We start from the raw sequence: 25,804 nt of genomic DNA, 5'->3' as shown, positions 1-25,804 counted from the left end.
ATAAATAAATTTATTTTTTAAAAATCCAAATAAGAGCTTCAGAGACTACATGTGATAAGAAAACTCTGGCTCTTCCCCAGGAAAAGAAAAAGTGAGCCTTCCTAGTCTTGGTTGACATAAAGCTAGGAGAGGTAGCTAACACAGGGCATGACAGAGTCAGGATCCAAAAGGATCAGAAAGTCAAGGATACTAAGCAAAATAAAAATGTTTGCACTTAAATACAAAAAAAACCAAACAAAACTATACATATAAGATGGGGAAGACATAGCTAGCCAGCAATTGTCCTGAAAAAGATTAGAGGATTCTCCCGGCCTACAAGCTCAATATACAGCCATGGGATAGATAAAGCAGCTGGAAAGGCTAACGTGCTCTTGGCCTTCATTAAGAGCAGCATAGGAACGGAGGAATGAGAGTCCCTCTGTACTCTGAATCTGGAGCATATTCTGTTCAGTTCCAGGCATCAGTTTCAGAAAGGTTTTGCTAAGCTGGAGGGTGCCCAGAGAAGGGGAGTCAGGAGTCAAGTCCAAGATTTGAGATTGTCATATAAGTCTCTTGAAGGAAACAGAGGTGTTTAGCTTGGAAAAAGAGAAGGCTCAGCAGGGGACAGGATAGCTTCAAGTATCTGAAGTGCTGGCTTGTGGAAGAGAGACTAGACTTGTTTCATCTGACCCCAGAGGGCAGGACCAGGAGTAATGGGTAGAAATCACAAAGAGACAAATCTAGGCTCTATCAAGAAAAATCACTGAACAAGAAAGAGGTCCAAAAGTGGAACAGAAGTGGTGAGTTCCTCCTCTTTGGAAGTTTTGAAGCAGATGTTGAATGACCCTGTCAGGTAAGTTATAGACGGGATTCCTTTCATGTATGAGTCACTCTAGATGACCACTAAAATCTCTTCCGACTCTCAAATTCCATGATTCTGAGTAAGGAGAGGTCTGTGCAGGGTGCCAGGGCAGGGGGCTGGAAGAACAAAGGAAAGAAAATGGGGGACATTCTAGGGTAGGATATTGACTATGAATGGACCTGACTGGGCTGGAAGGGCTGCCAGTACAGATCAGCCTGAGAGCTCTGCTCTGGCTGCTGAGGCCTCCCTGTCCAACAATAAATATTTCCTCGAAATCTGTTTACACATAGAGCTTTGCCTGCTGGCAGCCCCTAAGGTGTAGCCAACCAGCAGAGAGCAGTGAGTGGCTGGCAAAGATGTTGATGGCAAAAGCCCAGTGGGTAGCAAGAGGAGGGCGAGGGGTGCCCTCTTGTGGCTGACTGACACATTGAATGAAGAACACGAAAGCCAGCAGTTTTAGATATTTTCCCAGACAAAAAAATTTTTAATTTTTTTTAAACTTGTTATTCAATATTTTCCCAGACAAGAGACTTCTAAAAGGAAAAAAATTGTAATTCCCAGAATCTTAGGAGTTGGAAGTGACCTCAAAGTTAATTCAATCCAACCGAGAACTATCAAAGAATCCATCCTAGCACAAGTGACAGGTGGTCATCCATCTTCCACATAATCTCCCATGACCTCCCAAGGCAGCCCATTAACTATGGACCAAAACTCTTAACTATCAGCAAATTTTTCCCAACATTAAGTCAAAAACTTGTCTCCCTGTATACCTCCCTCCCATTAACTCCTCGTTTGGTCCTCTGAAGACTAGAAACACAAATCTAACGTCTTACACCTGGATAAAATACTTGAAGACTACTATAATATCTGTGATTCTCTACTTCTCTTTGCCAGGCAAAATTTCCCCATTGCCTTCAACCAATCCATGGCATGGTCTCCAGTTGCTCCTCATCCTGGCCACAGGATCACAGGATTTCCAGCTGAAACAGGGTTCAAAGATCATCTAATCCAATCACAGAAAGTCAGAGGTGAATGGGCCCTCAGAGGCCAACCGGTCCAACACTCTTATTTTACAGATGGGGAAACTGAGTCACAGAGAGGGGCATACAGATAGTAGTAAAAATAGCAGAACTGGGATTTGAGCCCAGGCACATCGACTGCACATTCATGCCCAAAATAAAAACTCCTTCTCTGCCAAGGGATACAAATGACCTGAATTCTGTTCACCAACCTGGGCATGGGCCCAGTGCAAAAAATTAGCACAGAAAGAAGTCACTTCCCACAGTAACTTCTCCAGTACAAATCAAACAAAGCTTGTACCAAGGAACTTGCATAGATGCTAAGATCAACAAGTTATCTGTAGAATAGCTGGATGTTACAAAGGACTTTGCATCAACTGTCTCATTTAATCCTCACAAGTCTATGAAGAAGAGAGTGCAAAGATTATTATCCCCATTTTACAGATAGAGAAACCAAGGAAAAGACTTACTTAAGGTCACACAGCTAATTCCTGACTGAACTAGGATTTGAGCCTAGGTCTTCTATTTTCAAATCCTGGGCTCTTTCTACTATGCCACCTAACCCATGGGTTAGCTTTATGGTTGGAACATAGCTGCAGTGGAGATGCAAAGCCAGGACTGCTGACTAGTCTCTTTTCTCTGACCCCTGTACTGCTTAATCCCAAACCTGGCAACCCATGTCATAAGCATGTGTCTTTGCTCATAGGAGGGACCACATAAGGATACCTAGAGACAGCCCATGTTCTACCAATGGGAAATAAGGGTCTCTTTCTCCTGAATTTTAGCCTCTTTCAATGTGTGACCCTTACCAAATCGTTTCTTCTTTGCACTTCAGTTTTCTCATCTCTAAAATAATTCCTGTTTTTTCAAGCACCCAGGGCTCTATGAGGCACTATTTAAAAAGTTTTCAATGTCTGTAAATGATTGTACATGTTACTAAGATGAATGGATAAATGTTTACCCAGAAGGAAGTCTCTAGTGACAGCGTATCCTAGAGATCTGTCCTTGGTCCTGTGCTATGCAGTATTTTTATCAACACTTACAATTTGGACGAAGTCACAAATGGCATATTATTCAGTATATTATACTTGGGTTCAAGAAACAAATGTGAAAAATATCTGGGGGTCTTCATGGATTTAATGAGCCAGCAATATAATGTGCAAGGGAAAAAGACTAATGTGATTATAGGCATGGAATGGAAACATGGGGTCCAGAATTGGGGCAGTGTAAGTTCCACACGTGGAGAAGATGTAAAAGGAACAACCTTGTGACATCAGACCAATCATAGGATTAGAAAGAATCTGACAAGGGCGGCTAAGTGGCGCAGTGAGTAAAGCACCAGCCCCAGAGTCAGGAGGACCTGAATTCGGTTCCGGCCTCAGACACTTAACACCCACACAAAAAAACTAGCTGTGTAACCTTGGGCATGTTACTTAACCCCAATTGCCTTTCAAAAGGCAAAAAAAAAAAAAAAGAAAGAAAGAATCTGACATATAGTCTCCCTCCTTCACTTTACAGATGAAGAAACTGAGGCCCAATGGGGAAAAAAATGACTTGCTTAAGCTGCAAAGATCAAAATTGGGATTTGAACCCATCATCTTCTGGTTCCAAATCCAGTTTTTCCATTATGCCATTTTACCTCAATATCCTTTGCAATTCTAATCCATTCGTTAATTGTCATGTCACTGGAGTCAAAAAGTGGGTCATATTCCAGGATGGTATATAGAATCCGTTGGTTTTGACTGGTGAGGCTATAAGAAGAAAAGTAACTGAGTTAAGTAAAAGTCAACTCCTGAAGAGACTTGTGGGATTAATTCCACCGCCCTCTTTTGCTTTTATTATCTTCCCTCCCCATCCATGTGCAGTTAGGATTAGCACTACAGTTACTATAGTAAAGTATAGATTACTAGTTACTATAGATTAACCTGTATATGGTTTTTTTAGTTTTATTGATTTTTTCTTTTATACCACAATCATTTACTAGCATAACCATACACACAAACACACACACACACACACACACACACACACACACACACACACACACACAACATATCCCCTTTCTCTTTCCCCCTAGGAACAAAGATAAGCAAAGCCAACACAGTGACCACATGGGACAAGCACAATGACTTGTGTTTGACCTCTGGAGATTCATTTCCTTTCCCTTTCCTAGTTTGTTTCTGCTTCTATAAGGGGGTTAGCCTAAGTGGTTTCTATGATCTTTCACAGCTCTACAAGCATTTGACCTCCAAGAGGAAGCTCATCATAAAGCGAAAGCTCAGGATTTGCAATCTAGGAGACCTGGGACTGGATGAGTCTCTATGCAACTTTGGGCAAGTCCCTTCCCCTCTCTTAAGGCTGTTTCCTCACCTCTTAAATGAGAGGGTAACCTAAAACATCTTTAGGAGGTAGGTGGCTCTCATCTAGCTTTAAATCTATGATCCTTTGTTACAGAGCTAGCAAAAAACTTAAGAGATCAAGGCAGAGTGGGAAAAGCAGCTAGGTGGCACAGTATATAGACATACATAGAGCCATGGACTTGGAGTCAAGAAGACCTAAGTTCAAATCATGCCTCAGACATGAGCTGTGTGATCCTGGGCAGGTCACTTAACCTCTGCCTACCTCGGTCTTTTCATCTATAAAACGGGGAAAACATCACGTACCTCCAGAGGTTGTTGTGAGGATAAAGTGAGATAATATTTGCAAAGTGCTTTGAAAGCTTTAAAATGCAATGTTAATGCGAACCATTATTATTTAAAGGAACTGCTCCTGACTAAGGAGTGGGCTCAAATCCTATTTATGACAGTACTTATGTGACCTTGAGAAAGTCACGTGATCTCTTTGGGTCTCAGTTTTCTCCTCTGTAGAAATAGGATGAGGAGTAGTTGGAAGGAATGGCCTCTGACACCTCTTCCACCTCTGAATCATAAATGCAGTTCAATTCCAACATTTCACAGATAAGGAAACTGAGGCCCATAGGCATTAGCTGATTTTCCCAAAGTTATAGATGGAGTAAGTGGCAGAGCTGGGATTTGAACCCAGATCTTCAGACTTCAGAACTGGTTCTCTTAACAGGAGACTATGATTCTCTAGCAGCTTAAGAGGCTTCTAGAAGGGACTCAGAGAGATGGGCGAAGGGGAAGGAGCTTTGTCTTTGACTGTAACTTCTCAGAGTCACCTTCCCAATAACCTTCTTCTGCTAAGGGAGGAGGAGGGAAGGCACACAATTAGCCAGAAGATTATTAGTGAGGGAGGATGTCTTGGCAAAATGCTCTCTCCTCCTCATGGAAAACCAGCACAGGCCAGGTCAGAAACAGTCCTCAGAGTTTAGAAACCGCTGTATACTTCCAGAAAGGTCAGAAGAGACCTCTGGGGCCAGGGGGCTTTGAAGAAAAGGGAAAAAAATTAAAAGGAGAGATGTGCTGCTGAGCTAGGGGCGTGTGTATGGGGTGTGTGTGTGTGTGTGTGTGTGTGTGTGTTTAAAATAAATGGCAAAGCTAGAAGGAGAGGAGAGAAGGGTCAGGGGGCCCGTAATGATTTTTATTCAGTGGTTCCAGTAGTGTCCAACTCATCATGACTCAATTTGGGGGGGTGAGGGAGAGAGGGGTTGGCATAGATACTTGAGTTTTTCATTTCCTTCTCCAGTTCATTTTACAGATGAAGAAACTAAGACAAACAAGATTAAATGACTTGCCCAGGGTCATCTAGCTAGCAAATGTCTGAGGTCAGATTTGAACTCAGGTCTTCCTGACTCTAGACCTGACACTGTACCACCTAGCTGCCATCTTCCCCCACCCCCACCCCCAATAATAATTAGAAAGAGTATAGGGGCGGCCAGGTAGCACAGCGAGTAAGAGCACCGGCTCCAGTGTTGAGAACACCTGGAGATCGAATCCCGGGCTCAGACACTTAGCACCCACCCAGAAACACCTGGCCGTGTAACCTTGAGCAAGTTACTTAACCCCAATTGCTTAGGGGCGGCCAGGTGGCTCAGCGAGTAAGAGCATCTGCTCCAGTGTCAGGATGACCTGGATCAAATCCGGGCTCAGATACTCAGCACCACACCCAGAAATAATAACTGGCCGTGTAACCTTGAGCAAGTTACTTAACCCCAATTGCTTTAAAAAAAAAAAAAAAGAGTATAGAGAGGGGCGGCCAGGTGGTTCAATGAGTAAGAGCACCGGCTCCAGTGTTGGGATGACCTGAAGTTCAAATCCGGGCTCAGATACTTAGCACCACACCCAGAAATAACTGGCTGTGTAACCTTGAGTAAGTTACTTAACCCCGCTTGCTCTAAAAAAAAAAGAGTATAGAGACAAAGGAGTACCAAGAATCAAAAAATATCACAAAATTTTAAAGTTGGAAAGGAACTCAGCAGCTATCTATTGCAGCCCACACCCCAAAAACAATCCCACTATCCCCACAAGTCCAGCCTCTTTTGGAAGCCCTCCAGTGTCTCCCAAGGCAACTCCTTCAACTTAAAGAGAACTGTAAATGATCTGGAGTTTTTTCTTTGACATAAAGGCCAAAAAGAATGAGCTGAATTCCTCTTCCATATGACCTTCTCTCCTTCAGGCCTAGCCCAGCATCCTCCCCTAAACCTCTCTGCTAGGGTTTCTATATTAAGGTCATTTATCTTATCTCTTTTTCCTCCTCTTTCCTGTCTTTTCTTTCTCCATCACGCACACACATATACACACACACACACACACACACACACACACACCATTTCCTCCTTTATTTCACTCTCTGATGGAAATGTGACTTTTTTCTTCACTAAGACCAGCCCCTCCACATGCAATCTTGATCCCAGCCTTTCCCATCCTCTCCAGAAAACTGCCCCCCATACTAGTATTCTCTCTTCCTCTTCAATTTCTCTCTTATTTACCAGCTCCTTCCCCACTGCCTACAAACACACTTCTGATCCTTAAAAATCTTCACCAGAGGAGTCAAGATGGCAGAGTAAAAGCAGGACCTCCATGTGGCTCCGGCTTCCACCTTCCCAAATCAGGGGACTCTGAACAAACTATGGAGCTGAAGAACCCACAAACTGACAGAGAAGCTAACCTCCTGCTGAGGACACCATAGCAGGAATTGGCCAGCACAGCACTGGGAGCCAAGCCCAGGCCCCCTTGAGACAGAGGCTTTAGCCCCGGGGGGGCTTGACCAGCCGCCAGCCGGAGGGACTCCAGATCAGCAGCAGCTGTGGCCGTTTCCAGATTTATCAACACATAGATGCAAAGGACAAAGTGAGAGGTCAGTGCATTCTGGACTTTGGGACCAGTAGTTAGGAGTGCATCAGCTTTTGCGCCCAGGAGAGAAGCTGCTGAGATGTCTTGGTGCAGCCAGCCCCACGTTGCAGCTTCAGCTCCTGGCCTGCAGACTGTAGGGAGACCAAGCGACCAGTCTGAGGGGTAATCGCTCTTGCTTTAACCTGCTTGGATCTGGATTACAGTCTAGGGTGGAGGTCCTGGGGTGTGTGACCAGCTTGCCAGAGCATGTGGAGGCTTCAGAGAGAGCACCCAATTAATAACTCCGGCAGCTGAGAAAACCCCAGTGTTTGGGACTTAAACTCCCCTGTCTGGTGGCAGAGTCCTACTGTGGAAAAAAGCCCAGGGGTCAAGTGACTGAGGGGTGACATGATCAGGCAAAGGAAGCAAAGCAAACAGAAGAATCCAACATTAGACTCCTATTTGGCGGACAAAAAGGAGCAAAGCATAGAACAGGAGGAAGGCAGTTAAGTCAGAACTCCTGCACCAAAAGCTTCAAAGGAAAATACAAGCTGGTAACAGGCCATAGAGGACCTTAAGAAGCAGATAAGAGAAGTGGAGGAAAAACTGGGAAGAGAAATGAGAACGATGCAAGAAAATTAAGAAATGAGAGTCAACAGCCTGACTGAGGAAAATAATACCTTAAAAAACAGACTAACTCAATTGGCAAAAGAGACTCAAAAATGCAATGAGAAGAATCATTCCCTCAGATTTACATGGAGCAAAGGGAAGCAAGTGACTTTATGAGAAATCAAGATGATGTTAAACAGATCCAAACAAATGAAAGAATAGAAGGCAATGTGAAATATCTCATGGGAAAAACCACTGACCTGGAAAATAGATCCAGGGGAGATAATTTAAAATTATGGGACTACCTGAAAGCCATGATCAAAGAAAGAACCTAGAAGTCATCCTCCAAGAAATTCTCAAGGAAAATTACCCTGATGTTTTCGAACCACAAGGCAAAACAGAGGTTGAAAGAATCCATCAATCACCTCCTGAAAAAGATCCCAAAAAGAAAACTCCTAGGAATATTATAGGCAGGTTCCAAAATTCCCAGATCAAGGAGAGAATATTACGAGCAGCCAGGAAGAAACAATTTGAATATTGTGGAAACACAATCAGGATAACACAGGATCTGGCAGCTTCTACAATTAGGGATGGAAGGGCCTGGAATAGGATATTCTGGAAGGCAGAGGAGCTGGGATTAAAACCAAGAATCACCTACCCAGAAAAACTGAGTATCATGTTTCAGGGAAAAATATGGTCATTCAGTGGAATAGAGGACTTTCAAACATTCTTAATGAAGAAACCAGAGTTGAATAGAAAATTTGATATTCAGATACAAGAAGCAAGAGAAGCATGAGAAGGTAAACAGGGAAAAGAAATCATAAGCTACTGATCAAAGTTGAACTATTAACATTCCTACATGGAAAAACGTTTTTGTAACTGATGAATCTTTTCTCAGCATGAAAATAGTTGAAGGGAATAGAAAAAAAAAAAAATATATATATATATATATATATCGGAGGGTATATGGGCATATGAATACATACGTGAATGTGTGTATAGATGTTTACAGGTATACATAGATAGAGGGCACAGGACCAATTTGATAGGAAGGGATGATACTTAAAAGGTGAAAGAGGTGAGAAAGGAATATAATGAGAGGAGATGGGGAGAGACAGAATGGGGTAAACTATCTCATATAGAAGAGGCAAGGGAAAATGGTTACAATGGAGGGGAAGAACAGGAAGGCAAAAGGGAATGGGTCAAACTTATTCTCATTGAATTTGGCTTGGGGAGGGAATGACATACACACTAAATAGGGTATCTCACCCTACAGGAGAGTAGGGGAGAAGGGGATGAGAGGGGGGATGATGGAAGGGAGGGCAGGCTGGGGGGGGAGGGAAGTTGGAAGCACCTACTTTTGAAAAGGGATGGGATCAAAGCAGAGAATAGAACAAGTGGGTGGTGGGATAGGAGGGAGGGAAATACAGTCAGTCTTTTACAATATATCTACTATATTAATGTTTTGCCTTAGCTACACATGTACAACCTATATTGAACTACTTATCTTCCCAGTAAGGGTGGGTGACAAGGGAGAAAGGGAATTAATCTGGAATTCAAAGTTTTAAAATCAAATGTTTAAAATTATATATACACTATTATTAATACTATTTTACATGTAATGGGGAAATAAGATATACAGGCACTGGGGCATAGAGATCCACCATGCCCTACTGGAAAAGTCTAAGGGGTTATGAGAGAAGATATGGGGGAGAGCAGATTGGAGGAGGGGATATCCTGTGGGATTACTATTTTGGGGTGGTGGGTAGAGAAAAAATGGGGAGAAAATTTATAACTCAAAATCTGGCAGAAATTAATGATGTAAATCAGAAGTTAATAAAGCATTTGAAAAATGAAAAAATAAATAAAAATCTTCACCAGATCCTACCATCTCACTAACTATAATCCTGCATCTCTCATCCCTTTTCTCAGTCAAATTTCCTTGAAAATATAACCTATATTTGGTGGCTCTACTTCATCTCCTCTCACTCTTTTTAACTACGATATGACTTCTGAACCTCATCACTCAAGTGAAGTTGCTCTCTCCAAATTTTCAAGGAACCCTTAATGAACAAAGCAAAGACACTCAATCTCCAGCAGCCAAGCTCCACCCACACCCTTCTCCCAGAAGCTGTAGGCCATCATGGGAAGCCCAATATCTACTTCTTGTTCCTTTCCTACCCTTACCAGTCCAGGCCCATCTTATATTTATCCTCTTCCACAACTTGATCATACACATACACTCTACCTGCCCCACCTCAACCTCCCTAAATGGAGCACTCAAGTGACCAAGGCCCAGCATCCTTGACCTTCACCCCAAAACATCAGCCTTGGAGAGGGTTAGAAATTTATGCCAAACTTCACGTTAAGATCACAACATAAATCTCAGCCTTCTCACACACACATACACTCCAGGAAAACAAAAACATTAAATAATAGAAGTTAGTTCTGGGGTGGCTAGGTGGCACAGTGAGTAAACTCTGGCCCCGGAGTCAGGAGGACCCAAGTTCAATTCCAACCTCAGACACTTAACACCCACACAAAAAAACTAGCCATGTAACCTTGGGCAAGTTACTTAACCTCAATTGCCCTCCAAAAAGGGGGAAAAAAAGAAGTTAGTTCTTCCAGTCCAAAACTGAAAAGAGAGCCAGAAATCAGCCAGGGATCAGAAGAGGTTTCATACAATGGGACACCAGTCCCAGTAAATGTACTTAAAGCCTAAATGCCAAGGAGACCATCATTGGGAAAATAAGATTATCAGAAGAAATGCCAAATCCAATAGAGAAATATTAAGGGTTAGGAGAAATATAAGAGGTAATACCATATTAAAGGAGTAATTCCACAAATACAAGCAGAACCTTAGAGAAACAATGGCTTGGCCACAAGGACAATATGAATGACTGGAAAAAAATTAAGCAAGAAGTAATTAGTGGAATTAAGATTAAAATGGCAACTATGGAAGAGAAAATTGGAAGGAGAATAAAGCAACAATCAAACTCAATGACTTCTGGAGACAAGAAATGTCAGGACAAAATGAAAAAAAATAGAAGAATATGTAAATCACGTAAAGAATATGTAAAGTATCATTTATAAATCTGAATCAGTAGAGATAGAAAACAGGTAGAAGAGAGCTACATTAAGAATTATCAGATTCCCTGAAAATCCTCACTACACAAAAAACTTAATAAAATTAAAAATTAAAAATAAATGAAAAATGGCCAGATCTACCAGAATCAGAGGTCAAAGTGAAATCAGAAATAATACACAATCACACCACAGGAAAGAAACTTCAAAGTGAAAACACACAGAATTGAAGTAGTCAAATTCTAGGACTTCTAAGTAAAAGAAAAACTGTTGTAAGCATCCAGAAAGAAAGAATTCAAGTCCCAAGAAACTAGTCATTATCAAGCAAGATTATGTAACTATTGTAAAGATGAAAAAAAATCTTAGATACCCTATTCCAAAAGGAAAAAAGATAACTTACAAACAAGAATAATTTATCCAGAGAAGCTGAATATGCTCCTTAATAAAGGACTTTCAGACATTACTGATAAAAACAGATGTGAGGTTAGTAGAAACGTTAAAATGTAAATAAATAAAAATAAAACTAGAAAGTTCACTGCAATTGAGCAACTAAAAGAGGCTAAATAATTTTTGTTTTTTTGCTTTTGGAGAGGCAATTGGGGGTAAGTGACTTGCCCAGGGTCACATGGCTAGTTTTTGTGTTAAGTGTCTGAGTCCAGATTTGAACTCAGGTCCTCTATTCCAGGGCTGGTGCTCTATTCACTGTGCCACCTAGCTGCCCTGAGGTTAAATAATTTTTTAAGTGCTTATCTTCTAATAGCAAAAAAGATAAGTAATAAGTGTCCCTTCAGAGTTCCACTGTCTTTAGGGGTCACAGAAGATCTAACTAACACAGCAACTTGATGTGGATTTCATTGTTTTATTGGTTTTAAGAGAGGAGAAAAAAGAGTAGAGAATAGAAATATACTAGAAGAGAAATAAGAAAGGGGAAAAGTTTTGCAAAAAGTTATACAAAAAAATTATTTTGCATAACTGGAGTGCAAGAGGATGCAGATATAGAAGTAGTGAAAGACATGGTGAGAGGAATGGATTAGAAAGCATAATTCAACAATACCTTGTTTACAATGAACACATATTGACATATGAACATATATGAACATATGACATATATTGACAATGAACAAAATATTGACATAGAATTAAAATAAAGATAAACTAAAATATGTTATGCTTCAGGCTAATTTAGAAAACAGGAGTATTCAACATGATCTCATTCAAGACAAGGGTAAAGAAATGGTTAAAGGAGATAAGTAGGAAAATTATATTATGCTTAAAGGTAGCACAGATAACAAAATAATATCAATAATACATATGTACCAGCTGGCATAACATCTAAATACTTAAAGAAGTTAAGGGACCTGAACAGAATTTTAAGAAAGATAGATTAAGATAAATCTCTGGAGATTAATGAGCTGAAATAGAAATGACTGTATATGCATTTCTCAGCTGTGTGTGTTTTTTTATATCAAATTGGCTATGCATTACAGCATTAAAAATTTCATAAATAATTACAGAAAAACAAAAACATAACACAAACTTTACTGGTCAGACATAATAAAAATTATAATCAATAAAGGAAATCTCAAGAAAGCATTCAAACTTAAAAGTGGAGACTAAATAATTTAATATTAAGGAAATTGTGGGTCAAAAAACAAACTATAGAAACACTAAATAATTCCATAAAAGAAAATATCAAAAATGAACCAACATAAAATTTTGAGGATAATAGCTAAATCAGTCCTTATGGGAAAATTTATGTCTAAACACTTTCATCAACAAGAGAAATTAAGGTACGTGCAATTAAAATAAAAAACATAGAAAAGCAATAAATCAACTAACCACAAAAATAAAAATTCTGAAAATCAAAAGGATAAACAAAATTGAAAAGAAAAAAGCTCTCTGAAGGAGTGAGTAGGAGCCAGTTCTGTAAAATAAAATTGATAAACTATTAGCTGATCTGATCCAAAATAAGAGAGGAAAACTAAGTTGTCAATATAAAAGATTAAAAAGAACTCAAAACAAAGAAAGCAGAAATAAAGGAAATTAGAAATTATTCTGCTCAATTGTATGCTAAACTAATAAATGAAATAGATCTTTATGCAAAAAATATAAAATATCCAGCTTAACAAAACAAGAAATAGAAATTTAAATAATCCAATCTCTGCAAAAGAAATAATGCAAGCCATAAATTCCAATCTGCCCCCCAAAAGTCATAGAACTGGATAAATTCACAAGTGAATTCTATAAAACATCTGAAGAACAATTAAATCTAATATTACATAGTATATAAAAAAGGAAAAAGAAGGGGTTCTACCAAATCCTTCTGTGAGACAAATATGGTCCTAATACCTAAGCCAGGGAGACAGAGAAAAAAAACCACAGAACAATATCTTATCAATGTAGAAATATTGAATAAAATATTAGTAAAGATGCTATAGTAACATATAGTCAGTTGAATACCATGAAAACTAAAATTAAGATAGACAATATTAATTACAAAAGTAATTTCGAATCACATTATTATATTAATAGATACCCAAAAAGCATTTAACAAAATACAACTTTCTTTAATTTTCTTTTTAAAAACACACTCTATGGGGTGGCTAGGTGGTGCAGTGAATAGAGCACTGGCCCTCGAGTCAGGAGGACCTGAGTTAAAATCCCACCTAAGATATTTAACACTTACTAGCTGTGTGACCTTGGGCAAGTCACTTAACCACAATTGCCCTGCCCTCCCCCCCTCCAAAAAGCCAAAAAAATATTTAAAACACAGTCTATAAAGCATAGGAATAAATGGTAATCTGGTAAATAGTATCTAATCTAAAAACAAGAATATGTAAGAATGTAATGGGGAAATACTATAGGCCTTTCCAGTAAGATCAGGGACAAAACAAAGATGTCCATAATCATTATATCTGTATTTTATATTTCTATATTCTAGAAATGCTAACTATAGCAATAATTCAGGGGAAAAAATTCAGAGACAAAATAGAAACAAAAAAATCAACTTTTGCAGATGTTATAATGGCTGCTCATGTAATTTGATTGTTTCAAGTCTCCAGGACTGTTTTCCCAACAGAAAAAAAGGAGGTGATGATCCTTGCCTACTTCCTAGAATTTTTGTAAAGACAACATGAAATAATGACGGTAAAAGTACTTTGGGGAAAAAAAGTGGAAAATTATGCACTGATATGAAAAAGGAGGAGAAAGAGTAGGAAGGGGAAGAATGCATGGGAAACAGGAAAGAAAGAGAGGAAGTAAAGAGGAAAAAAAACAGGAGAGCTGAAAGTTCTCACTCTCTCTCTCCTTTTTTGTGAGTCTCCCACACTCAGATTGGGGCCTAGCTTCAAGGCTTCCATGGATTTCCCATCATTTTTTCCTCCTCCCCAACCCAAACCATATTCTGTGCCCAGATACAGTCCTTTAATACTCACGGAAGGGCCAGAGTGTCTGCTGGTAACTGGTGTTCTCGAGAGTATTCCTCATCATTAAAAATGGGTAACTTTCTCAGAGTAGTTAACAGGTTGCTTCCAGGAACCAGCACTAAAAGCAGAAACAAAGACATAGTTGGTCTTCAGGGTGCCTTGACCCTAACCATCCTTCCCCTCTGATGTGGCAGGTTAGAAACCCATATTGTCATAAGTGAATTTCATGGAAAAGCACTATACCAAAGCAGTGAGGCTAAGCGGAAGAACTCTGGACTAAGAGTTCAGACCTGGCTTCTGTTTTAGGTTCTGCCTTTAATTTTATAAGGTTATCTTGGGCAAGTGAGTCATTTCTCTCTTAGCCACAGATTTCTTTTCTACAAAATGAGTAAAATAATTTCTGCATTGTCGACTTCCAAGGGCTGTTGAGAACAAGCTTTATGAAAACACAGTAATTATTTCAGTGGTCATAAGGGCATAACAACAAAATTTCTATAAAACTTTAAGGTTTACAAAGTGCTTTTCTCACCAAAATTTTGTATTATTATAATCTCCCATTTTATATATGAGAAACCTTGAGGTCACAAAGCTAATGAGTGTCAGCTTTCACTAAAGAAAATAGCAATGGACCAAGAGTCCAAAGATCTGGGACTGAGTCCTGGCTCAACCTCTGACTTGCTATATGACGTTGAGCTAATCTCTGCCCTTCTCTGGGCCTCAGTTTTCCCACATGTCAAAGGGGAATAATAATCCCTCCCTCCTTCCTCCTCACCATCCTATCCTCAGGATCCAAGGAGGAAAATACATGGGAAACTACTTTGTGAGGTTCTATATGTTGTGTCAGTCACTATTATTATTGTTGTTCAGTCATTTCAATCCTGTCCAGCTCTTTATGACCCCACTTGAGGTTTCTTGGAAAAGATGCTGGAGTTATTTCCTTCTCTAGTTCTTTTTCCAGATGATAAAACTGAGGCAGAGTTAAGTGACTTGCCCAGAGTCACCCAGTTAGTGTCTGAGGTCACATTTGAACCCATATCTTCCTGACTCCAGGCCCAGTGCTCTATCCACTGCACCACCTAGCCGTCTACTATTATCATTAATAAACATTTATGGAGCATCTATAGAGCCCTGTGCTTGGACCTCCAAGGGAAATGATGACAAAGATGCTCCTCTATCCCCAACCATCACCACCCCCATCCCCACCAAGGAGTACACAGTTTGGATTGTGGTAGTCACACTAAACAATTTAAAAATAAACAAAAGACCAAGTAGTAGGTTTATCAATCCATTCATTCATTAATGAAACATTTACTAAGTGCCTACTGTATGTAGACATGATATTTGGTTTTAGAAAAAGAGATAAAATTTAAATAAAACACAGCACCTACCCTAATGGAATTTACATTCCACATGAACAGCAAACACTGATCAATAACAAGTCTACAAACCAGGGCTAAAAAAGTCTATTTCTGCTATTTAATAATCTGTGTGGTCAAATCACTTAATCTCTTGGAGCCTCAGTTTCCTTATCTATAAAATAAGGGTACTGGATTAGGTGATGTTTAATGTTTCTTTCTTCCTTTTTTTTTTTGCTGAATAATCTACCACTTTAATTTAGCTGTACTAGTAGTACTAAGTTATCTCCCATTTTCACCTGCTTTCAAAAGAGTACTAAGTATCATTTAGAAAAGCAAAGAATTTCCATAAACAAAAAGTACATCCACAAAAATAGTAAACAACTAAAGCATAAAAAAACACAAATTGCACAACTTTCAAAAAATCTTCAGGGGGTGGTGTGTGGATAGAGCCATGCATAGGAAGACCTAGACAAATCTCCTCTGACACAAAATAGCTATGACCCTAGATAAGTCACTTAACTCTCAGTGGCCCAGACAACTCTTTATACATTGGAAAGCAGGTGTTGATTAATCTACATTGGAATTCCTCGCTAATTCTCTGTACCAGTGAAAGCACAGCATAACCACAAGGTGGCACCAGAGAGCAGGGCCAGCTGAACCAGGGACTAACAGAGAGGCAGCTCCTCCTCCCCCCCTTCAGACTCCTTTGTTTCTGGGGCCATGGAAACTGGATTAAAATCCAAAGGATGGTTGGCCTCAAACAACCTGTCCTGTTGGTCAGCTAGGTATCACATTGGCTAGAGAGCTGGATCCACAATCAGGACTACTTGAATTCAAATCTGGTCTCAGATATTAACTGCATGTCCCAGGAGTAGTCACTTAACCTGTGTCATCTTCAATCTCCTCAACTATAAAATGGGGATAATAATAGCAGCTGTTTCCCAGGGCTGTCATATCAAACAAGAGTATTTGTAGGGAACTTTGCAAGCTTTAAAACACTACCTGTCATTCTCTCTCTTGTAGTGTTGCCTTGGGTTATAAAAAGTTAAAACTCAGAATTTTAAATCTTCCCCTCCCAAGCTTTTGTCCTCCCTCAATTCCCAGTCTCTCTACTACAATTCAAGTAAGATTTGGCACAGATGCCAATGGCCACCTGGATTCTATTCCATTGACACTCACAAACTGAGAAAATACTTAAACAAAATGATTTTCAGAAATGGTGGTTTTAGAAGTGCCTGTGGCACTGCTGTAAGTAGGAGGGAGTCAAAAGCAGTGCTGGGCATCCCTTCTATCCAGGTCTCCAGTAGGGAAGGGTGACTGGAAAATGAGGTCCCCAATAACAAGGAAGCACAGAGGGAAGGAAAGTGAATATAAGGCATAAGGCAGCCTTGGAACAGCCCCATCCCCTTGCATAGTAGATAGCTCTAGGATTCTGCCCACGGCTCCAAGCTCAGCGCTCTCCTCCAGAGCTTAGAAAGTGGCTATGCCAGGTGCCAGTTTACCTCATGATGAGAGTTCAGCAAGTTGGCATGCAGCTCTGGTTCCATACCACCACTCTCCACCTGCTTGCCACGATTTTCCTCTCTTTACTTCTCAGTCTCACATTTGCTTGGGGTTTTTTTTCCTCACTGCCCATCAGCCCCCCTTTCAAGATTGGCTTGACATGACAAAAAAGGAAAATTATAAATGTTGGAGAAGATATGAGAAAATTGGAACACTAATGCATTGTTGGTGGAGTTGTGAATTGACCCAACCATTCTGGAGAGCAATTTGGATCTCTGCCCAAAGAGCTATAAAATTGTGCAAACCCTTTGACCCAGCAATATCACTTCTAGATCTGTATCCAAAAAAGATCATAAAAATGGGAAAACGACTCACATATACAAAAATATTTATAGCAGCTCTTTTGTGGTGGCAAAGAATTGAAAATTGAGGGGGTGCCCCTCAATTGGGGAATAACTAAACAAGTTGTCATATACGAATGTAATGGAATATTATTGTGCTATAAGAAATGATGAGTAGGTGTATTTCAGAAAAATCTGGAAAAACTTATGTGAACTGATGCTGAGTGAAATGAGCAGAACCAGAGGAATATTGAATGCAGTAACAGCCACATTGTATGATGACTGACCTTGATAGACTTAGTTCTTCTCAGCAGTGCAAGGATTTAAGACAACTCTAAAAGACTCACAATGAAAAATGCTATCCACATCCAGGGAAAGAACTTGTAGTCTGACTTTTTTGTTGTTTTGTTTTGTTTCTTCTTTCTCATGGTTCCTCCCATTAGTTCTAATTCTTCTTTGCATCATGACTAATGTGAAAATGTTTAATATGAATATATAAGCAGAGCCTACATCTGATTGCATGCCATCTTAGGGAGGGGGAAAGAGAAGGTAAAGTAGAAAATTAAAAACTCAAAATCTTATGGAAGTGAATGATGAAAACTAAAATTAAATTAATTAGTTAGATTTTCATAAATAAGTAAAGGTCAGAGCATAAAATAAAAAAAGTTTCTAGGTACTTTGCCTTCTGGTCAAGTCCAAAATCCTTGGAAGTTTGGGGAACTCTAAAAGGAGGTTGCCTGCACCAAAGCAGCTGTTTCTGTCTCTACTTTCTCCTTGTCTAAGCCCTTTTTGAAGAGCTTCAAAAAAAGGTGTTTTACAACAGATACAGACCACCAAAAAACAAAGCCAAAACCAAGTTATCAGAGTGAGAAGAAAGAGTGGAAAGTTGAGGTCCGTTATTGAATCGCTACCAAGAAGGAGCCAGTGATAGGCTCAGAGCTTCAAATTCAGGTAGGCCACGCGTGACTTCTGGTACCACACAACAATCCAGATTTAAAAACATGTACAAAAAGGGAAGTGTCTTTTTTTATGAATAAGCTGTGTTTTAAAATTTTGACTATATATGTTGTGAGCATAGTTAGAATTGTGAGCTCCTTAAGGAGGAGGACTGCTTCATTTTTTATTTTACTTTGTATTTCCAGAGATCAATTATCTACATATGGATTATTTTGACCTCAGAAAAAAATGTTCTCATGGAAACCACGTGACATGGAATGCTTAGGCTCCCATGTGACCCCTTCATTAAACATAGGTTTCTGCATTAGAAGGGAAATCAGAGATTCTGAGAAGAAATCTCCTCTATTATACTTCCCAACAAATGGTCATTCAGCCTCCCATGACATTCAGACCTCCTGAATTCAGTTAGGAATCAACCAATAAGCATTTATTAATCACCTACTATATATCAGGCTCTGTGTCAAACACCAGCGATACAAAGAAAAATTAAAAGAACCTTTGACCTCCAATAATAACGTTTTTTAAAAATATTCTTTATTTCCTTTTGGAGGGCAATTGGGGTTAAGTAACTTGCCCAAGGTTACCCAGCTAGTTTTTTCATGTGGGTGTTAAGTGTCTGAGGCTGCATTTGAACTTGGGTCCTCCTGACTCCAGGGCTGGTGCTCTATTCACTGCGACACCTAGCTGCCCCTAAAAATTTATACCAATCATCCCAACTTTTGTCTTACCATGCGACTTAAGATGATTCCAGAAGAGAAAGTAAGGTTGACAACTTTGTGCAAATCTGTCTCACTTAAATCTACTTCACACACAAGTCAAGATAGCAACCTGTGATGTCATTGGTGCTCTTCAAAAAAAAGGACAAACAAGAAGACAGAAGAAAGACTCAACCAGTTCAGCCTCAGCACAAAGAACTAGGAGCAATGAATAGCAGTTACCAGGAGATATGTTTTGTTTGACTATAAGGAAAAACTTCTCAACTCTTGCAGTCTTCCAACAATGGAATGGATTGCTTCAGGAAGAAGTTATAGGTCTTAAAGTAAAAAAGACCATCTTGGAAGAGTATGCTCAGATGAGAAGTTGGACTACATGGTTCTGAAGTCTCTTCTAACTCTGAAATATTCATGAATAGATGAGTTCTCCCAGTGTTTTTAACGTAAAATTAGGTTTTACAAAAATTTATAAAAATTCCTTTTACAAGGGGCGGCCATGTGGCTCAGCGAGTAAGAGCACTGGCTCCAGTGTCGGGGTGACCTGGATCAAATCTGGGCTCAGATACTCAGCACCACACCCAGAAATAACTGGCCATGTAACCTTGAGCAAGTTACTTAACCCCGATTGCTTTATAAAAAAAAAATTCCTTTTACACACAAACTTTCAGGAACATATCTAATGGGTTGACAAGATGTGGTCTTATCTACTAGGGCTACACTCTTTGTAAAAGCTTCAGTTGCTGTCAATTGTCCTCAAATTGCTCTCAAAGAGGACCAGGACATCAAGGAGGTGATGTCAAGACATGGAGAATGAACTGGACTTAAGTAAGGGAGGGCTGTGTAAAGTCACCAGCCTTACTTTCTCCTCCAAAGCCATCTGGACCCAATAGCAAGATATAGATTACGGCAAGTAGAGATGACCCTGGATGCAACAGGAGACCTAGACCTTTTTAAGCTAAGGTGTATCCCAGGTCTCAGTTTCACTGAGGAAACTTCTCTTCAGTGATTAAGGCTAGGTAAGATGTGAGGCAGAGCATGGCCTCTTTACCTAGTAAAAAAAAAAAAAAAATCAGTCTGGGAGGGAAAGACCCTCAGGGTTTCTGGCTAAAACAGAAACAATTGCTAGTTACACTAGCTCTGCACCAATCAGAGCCCAAATAATAACCAAGTGGAGCTTGGCCTGGGACTATGGTTGGCCTATCAATGAGAATGAGATAGATCTTATTCAATGCACAGGCATTGAACCTCAGGGTTGGGGAGTACAAGGGATTATAAATTTATAGTTCTAGAGTTGGAAGGGACCTTAGAGATCAATAAGTCCAACTCCTTCATATTACAGATGAGGAAACTGAGGCCCAATAGGTTAAGCAATTTGTCTAGGGTCACACAGTTTGTAAGTGTGTGAGGTCAGATGAAGTGTGAACTCAGATTTCCTGACTCTTTAAGTCCAATACTTTACCTCAACCATGATGATTTCCTTGATGCACATTACTGGCAACAGGACAAGATCTGAAGCCAGAGGTCTCAGGTTTGCTACCTCCTTTCAATATGTAATGAGGCTCTCAACCATGCAAAGATCACCTGGGCAATTTCTGCCTACTGGGAGAGAATGGAGGACTCACTTCCTAGAGAATCAGAAGGTTGTGTAGCTGTAACTGAGTCCAGTGTGCTGTGTGTTAAAGGGAAAGCTCTTTGATTAGCTGAGAAGGCATTCCAAAAGGCCTGTCAGCTTGAGCTATTTCTTTTGCTGCATTTGTCTTTGACCTCATTCAGTGATTCCTTCAGTCATGGCAACTGGTGGGAGACAATAATCCTGAAAGAAGAAAATGTGCTTTTCTGTTCTGGGTGAAAAGAGGGGAATCTCCAGTCTAGAAGGTGCAGAGAGTACTTAGGCATTCCAACAATTCTCAAGTCCAGGTTTCAGAGCCAAAGTACCAGTGATGGCCCAAGGAGCAAGGAGTGACCTTCATGACCCCAGACCAGAAGTAGCTGAGATGCAGATTCATGCAGTAGCCATGTTACATCTGAATATGAATTCAGTGTGATGAAGCCAAATTGAGCCTACCCTCACAGAAGACCAAGATGGCCAGGAGAAACACACCCTCAGGGTGTTGGAGGGGAAATGTTAATAATCTGTACTTGCTAAACTTTTAAAGCAGATACCCCTTTGTACAATGAAATCTATGCAAGGTGGTCAAACAGAACTGTCCTTAATGTAGTAACTGGTCCTTAACTGGGAGGTGCAGGATGCAAGGGGGGAGCACCGCTAATGGGGCTCGAGTCAATGTCTGGCTGGACTTCAAAAGCTTACTAGCTGTGTAACCTAAGACGAGTCACTATATATTTGGGCCTCAGCTTCTGCAACAATAAAATGGAATTAATAAAATTTGCATTACATAGTTCAGTGGGGTATGAGAATCAAATGGGATGAAAACAAAAGTAAAACTCCTGAGCATCCAAAAGGGGACACCTCAACCTCTCAAGGTACCCTAGGGCCCTGACAACTAGATGTATCAGCCTCGCTCTGCCACGAAGAGGGGACTAGAGCAATACTTCACTACTTACGCAAGGCATCCTGTATCCACTTACTGTTTTCATTTTATAAGGGGACTCTACTGGATGTGCTCTAAAAACCCTTCCACCTTGAAATCCTATAATCCTGTGACTCCCCCATTCCACAAAGGATCAACCTGAAAAAAATAACATTACTCTAGGTTTCTAAGCACAATGATTCTCTTACCCCATCCCCCCAAGAAGGTCATAGTCCAAATCTGGCTGGGAGAAGGGTACACACCTCCCACATACCCCCAGGACTCCACAGTGTCTAGGGGCAGAGAGGTATAGAAAAAAAAAAACATTTAACTATTAACTGGCTGTTTCCTAGAAAGCAGGAGAATAGTCAGGACAGAGTTTGAAGCTAAAAGATGGAAGTAATGTCCTATGAGAAATCAGTCACAGAACTCAGAATACGGAATAGATTTCCAGAGCTAGAATGCAGTTTAGGAGTCATGTTGTATATAACACTCACAACTGTAAGATGCTTTCTAACCTGGCACAGCAGGAAAAGCACCAAACTTGGGAGCCTCAGGATCTGAGTTCAAAATCCCAGCTCTACCACTTCCTATGTGTATGAGGTAGGGTAAGCCTCTTAAGCTCTTAGCCTCAGTTTTTTCATCTGTGAAGTGGGATGAATGGCCTTTAAGGCCCCTTCCATCTTTAGATCTACCACCCTAATAATAGTTATACTACCTACCCAACATGGTTGATGTGGGAACCAAATGAAATCATGGAAGTAATTCTACTTATTTCCATATTCCCAGATTTTATCCCTGTAGGTCCTCTACCCACCAATACAGACAGTCCTTGTTCACTTTAAGAGATAAGTTTTCCTGACTAATATGAAAATGTTTTACATGATTGCACATGTATAACACACACACACACACACACACACACACACACACATATATATATTTGCTTACCATGTCAGGGAGGGGTAGAGGAGAGGGAAGGAGGGATAGAATTTGGAATTCAAAACTTAAAAAAAATTGTTAGGGAGGGGGAGGGGCAGCTAGGTGGTGCAGCAAATAGAGCATGGGCCCTGGAGTCAGGAAGAACTGAGTTCAAATCCAGCCTCACACTTAACACACACACACAAAAAAAAAAAAAACTAGCCATGTGACCTTGGGCAAGTTACTTAACCCCAACTGCCCTGCCTTCTCCCCTCCAAAAAAGAAAAAAGAGGTAGGATTATAACTCAGGTCTCCTTTGACTTCAAATCTAGCAGTTTGTATACTGCTAACTACCTCCTCTACTATGCAAAGTGGTAGACTTGGGTCAGGACACCTAACTCTGAAACTTACTAGTGGTATGACCTTGGGCAAGTTTCCTTATTTGAGCCTCGGTTTCTGCATAAATAAAATGGAGTTAATATAATTTGCACTATATGACTTACTGGGATATGAGAATCAAATGGGATGACAACATAAAATTAAAACTCCTTTGCATGAATAAAATCAATGAAGATAGAAGAGAAGGTAAAAGGTAGGGAGGAGGGAGCACAGCCTGGTAGCACAGCGAGTAAGAGCACTGGCCCCAGTGTCAGGATGACCTAGGGATCTAATCCAGGCTCAGACACTTAGCACCCACCCAGAAACACCTGGCCATGTAACCTTGAGCAAGTTACTTAACTCCAATTGCTTAAAAAAAAAAAAAAGGTAGGGAGGAGGAAATATATGGTGTTCCAAAATTCTTAATGCAGTTTTTAAGCCATTAAAGCTTATTATAAGATATTTGGAACACCCTGCATTATGCTTTGAACATTACTAACAAAATATTCAATCAATATTTCTTCAGCCTAAAGTTCTTTCTAAACTTACCTAAAAGAAGACAACTCTATCACTACTTAAATCAAATTTCTCAGGAAACAATATCCTTTACTAAAATCCTTCCTTAAGCCCTTTCTTTCAGAAAGTGTGTAAAAGGTCAAGAATGAAAGCTGAAGGCCCAGGAAATGGATTAAGAGAAGTAACCAAATTTAGGATAAGAAACATCTCTAACTTAAGTTAAAATCTGGCCTTCCCCATCCAGAGCTAAGAGTTATGGGCCTCTCAAGGGCAATGCCCTCTTTCCCCATTTCCTGAAGAGATTTGGGTATTGATCACAGGGAGGAGAAGGTCCCTTTGATTATTACAGGAGAGTCCTGGACACTAGTAGTCAAAGAAGGAATTGAGTAGTTTTGGGAGATCAAGCGATGGAATAGAATGGGTTTTTTTTTTTTTTTAAGCAATCGGGGTTAAGTAACTTGCTCAAGGTTACACGGCCACAGTTATTTCTGGGTGTGGTGCTGAGTGTCTGAGCCCAGGGTTCAATCTCCAGGTCATCCCAACACTGGAGCCCCTCCTCTTACTAGCTGAGCCACCTGGCCACCCCAAATGGAATAGAATGTTAAACCAAAATTGGATTTTATTATAGTGTGTCTTTCTTCTTGTTCAAGATTTCTATAAATGTTACTTCAAATTGTCTTGTGTTAAGTAAACATCTGAGGGCATGAGTGAATTCCATGAGAAGCTGATCATGGAAGTCAATCTAAACTAGAGAAATGGAGATGGATTCCAGGTGATAAGCAAACACTCATCTCTATGTCTCACTTTTTCTTTCTCTCACCTAGAAATGCTTGGATTTAGAATGAGAAATTAACTTTAAGAAATTGTTTCTGGCTAACGTGCCTAAAACATAGAATAGTGTATTAATCATAATTTGTATCAACTGATAATACAAATTAAAATAAGCATAAGAGAACAGGTGAATAATATATGCAGTGATTATAGAAAGATAAATGAAATAAAGTCACTAAGGCACAGTGTATAGAGGACAAGCCCTGAAGTCAGGAGGACCTGAGTTCAAATCCAGCCTCAGACACTTGACACTTAACTAGCTGTGTGACCTTGGGCAAGTCTCTTAACCCTAATTGCCTTGCCTTCTGCCCCCAAAAAATAAAGTCACTAAAAAGAAGTTGCATATCATTGGGAAATGAATAAAGATCCAAAAGAAGAGATATTGAAACATAATTCCTCCCCCTTATGGCAGAGAGGTAAAGACCACTAGGATGACTATACTTGTCAGACATGGTACAGGACATTTTCATTTAATTGTTTCCTGTATCACAAAAGAGGCTTCAGTCCGGAGAGGCTAAGAAATGATCAATATAAAGAAGAAAAGTATCTATAAAACCTTTAAAAAAAAAAAAAGAACCAAATGGAAGAAGGCATCACATAAATCTTAAAGTTTTATATAGAAAGGTTAGTTATGTTCCTTCTATTGCATACAGGAGACGTCCCTTTCAGAGTAGTTTCTCCACCTTCCCCCTTCCAACCCAGTTCTCTGAACTTTGGGAAAAGTGTACAGGGGATGATCCTCCCACCTTAGGAACAGCTGTTTACCCAGTGAAAGCAAGAGTTGTTTCAACAGTGACATCCCAAACAAGTTTGCTGTGATCAATGCTTCCAAAGAACATAATGACCTAGTTAATTATTAATGCCTCAAGCTAGGTGAGATTCAATAGTTTCAAAGAACCTTAGGTCAACTAGTCCACCTTCTTCATTGGACAGAAGATGCTGAAGCCCAGAGTGATTTGCCCAAGGTCACACAGGAAGTCAATGTCAGAAGAACTGATGATTATAGTCAAAAGAGAAAATAATAACTTTCATTTCAAGTTTCTCAAAGTTTAAAAAAGCATTTTTCCTTAAAACAACCCTGTGGGGTAGTAGCAATATTTATTATCCCTAGATTGGGGGTACTTGAATTGGAGTCCATAAACTTTTTTTAAAAATATTTTTTGAAAGATGGTGGAATACAAGCAGGACTTCCCCCCTGCTCCGGCTTCCATCTTCCCCAATCCATGTAAAAAGGGGACTCTAAACAAACTTTGGAGCTGCAGAACCCACAAAATGACACAGAGAAGCTAACCTCCCACTGAAGACAGCCCAGCAGGCTGGCAGGAATCAGCCAGGGAAGCACTCTGGGAGCTGAGCCCAGCTCCACACCAAGGCTTTAGCCCCAGGGCAGGCCTGACCAGCCACTAGGCTGGAGGGACCCCAAATCAGCAACAGCTGTGGCCAGTTCCAGATTTATCAACACATAGATGCAAAGGACAAAGTGAGAGGTCAGTGCAGTCTGGACTTTGGGACCCAGAAAGTGGAAGTGCATCAGCTTTTGCCCCCC

At 40.1% G+C, this 25,804-nt stretch overlaps 1 protein-coding gene across 1 annotated transcript in view; it reads right to left on the bottom strand.

Moving 5' to 3' along the window:
* ASPG (asparaginase) overlaps nt 1-25,804 on the bottom strand; it is a 129,583-nt gene that overhangs the window by 99,873 nt on the left and 3,906 nt on the right. Inside the window, exons 2-3 of the mRNA XM_069103813.1 lie at nt 14,219-14,327; nt 3,500-3,611 (exon numbers count right to left, since the gene is read on the bottom strand). Of these exons, the coding sequence (XP_068959914.1) occupies nt 3,500-3,611; nt 14,219-14,327 (221 nt within the window). The remainder of the gene's footprint in view (nt 1-3,499; nt 3,612-14,218; nt 14,328-25,804) is intronic.

Source organism: Petaurus breviceps, unplaced genomic scaffold, assembly GCF_028583685.1.
Source record: "Petaurus breviceps papuanus isolate PSGF00001 unplaced genomic scaffold, PetGlider_PUasm1.0 64, whole genome shotgun sequence".
In the NCBI taxonomy this organism is placed as follows: Eukaryota; Metazoa; Chordata; class Mammalia; order Diprotodontia; family Petauridae; genus Petaurus; species Petaurus breviceps.
Note: the sequence above shows the minus strand (reverse complement) of the source record. Positions and strands in the feature narration are given on the sequence as shown.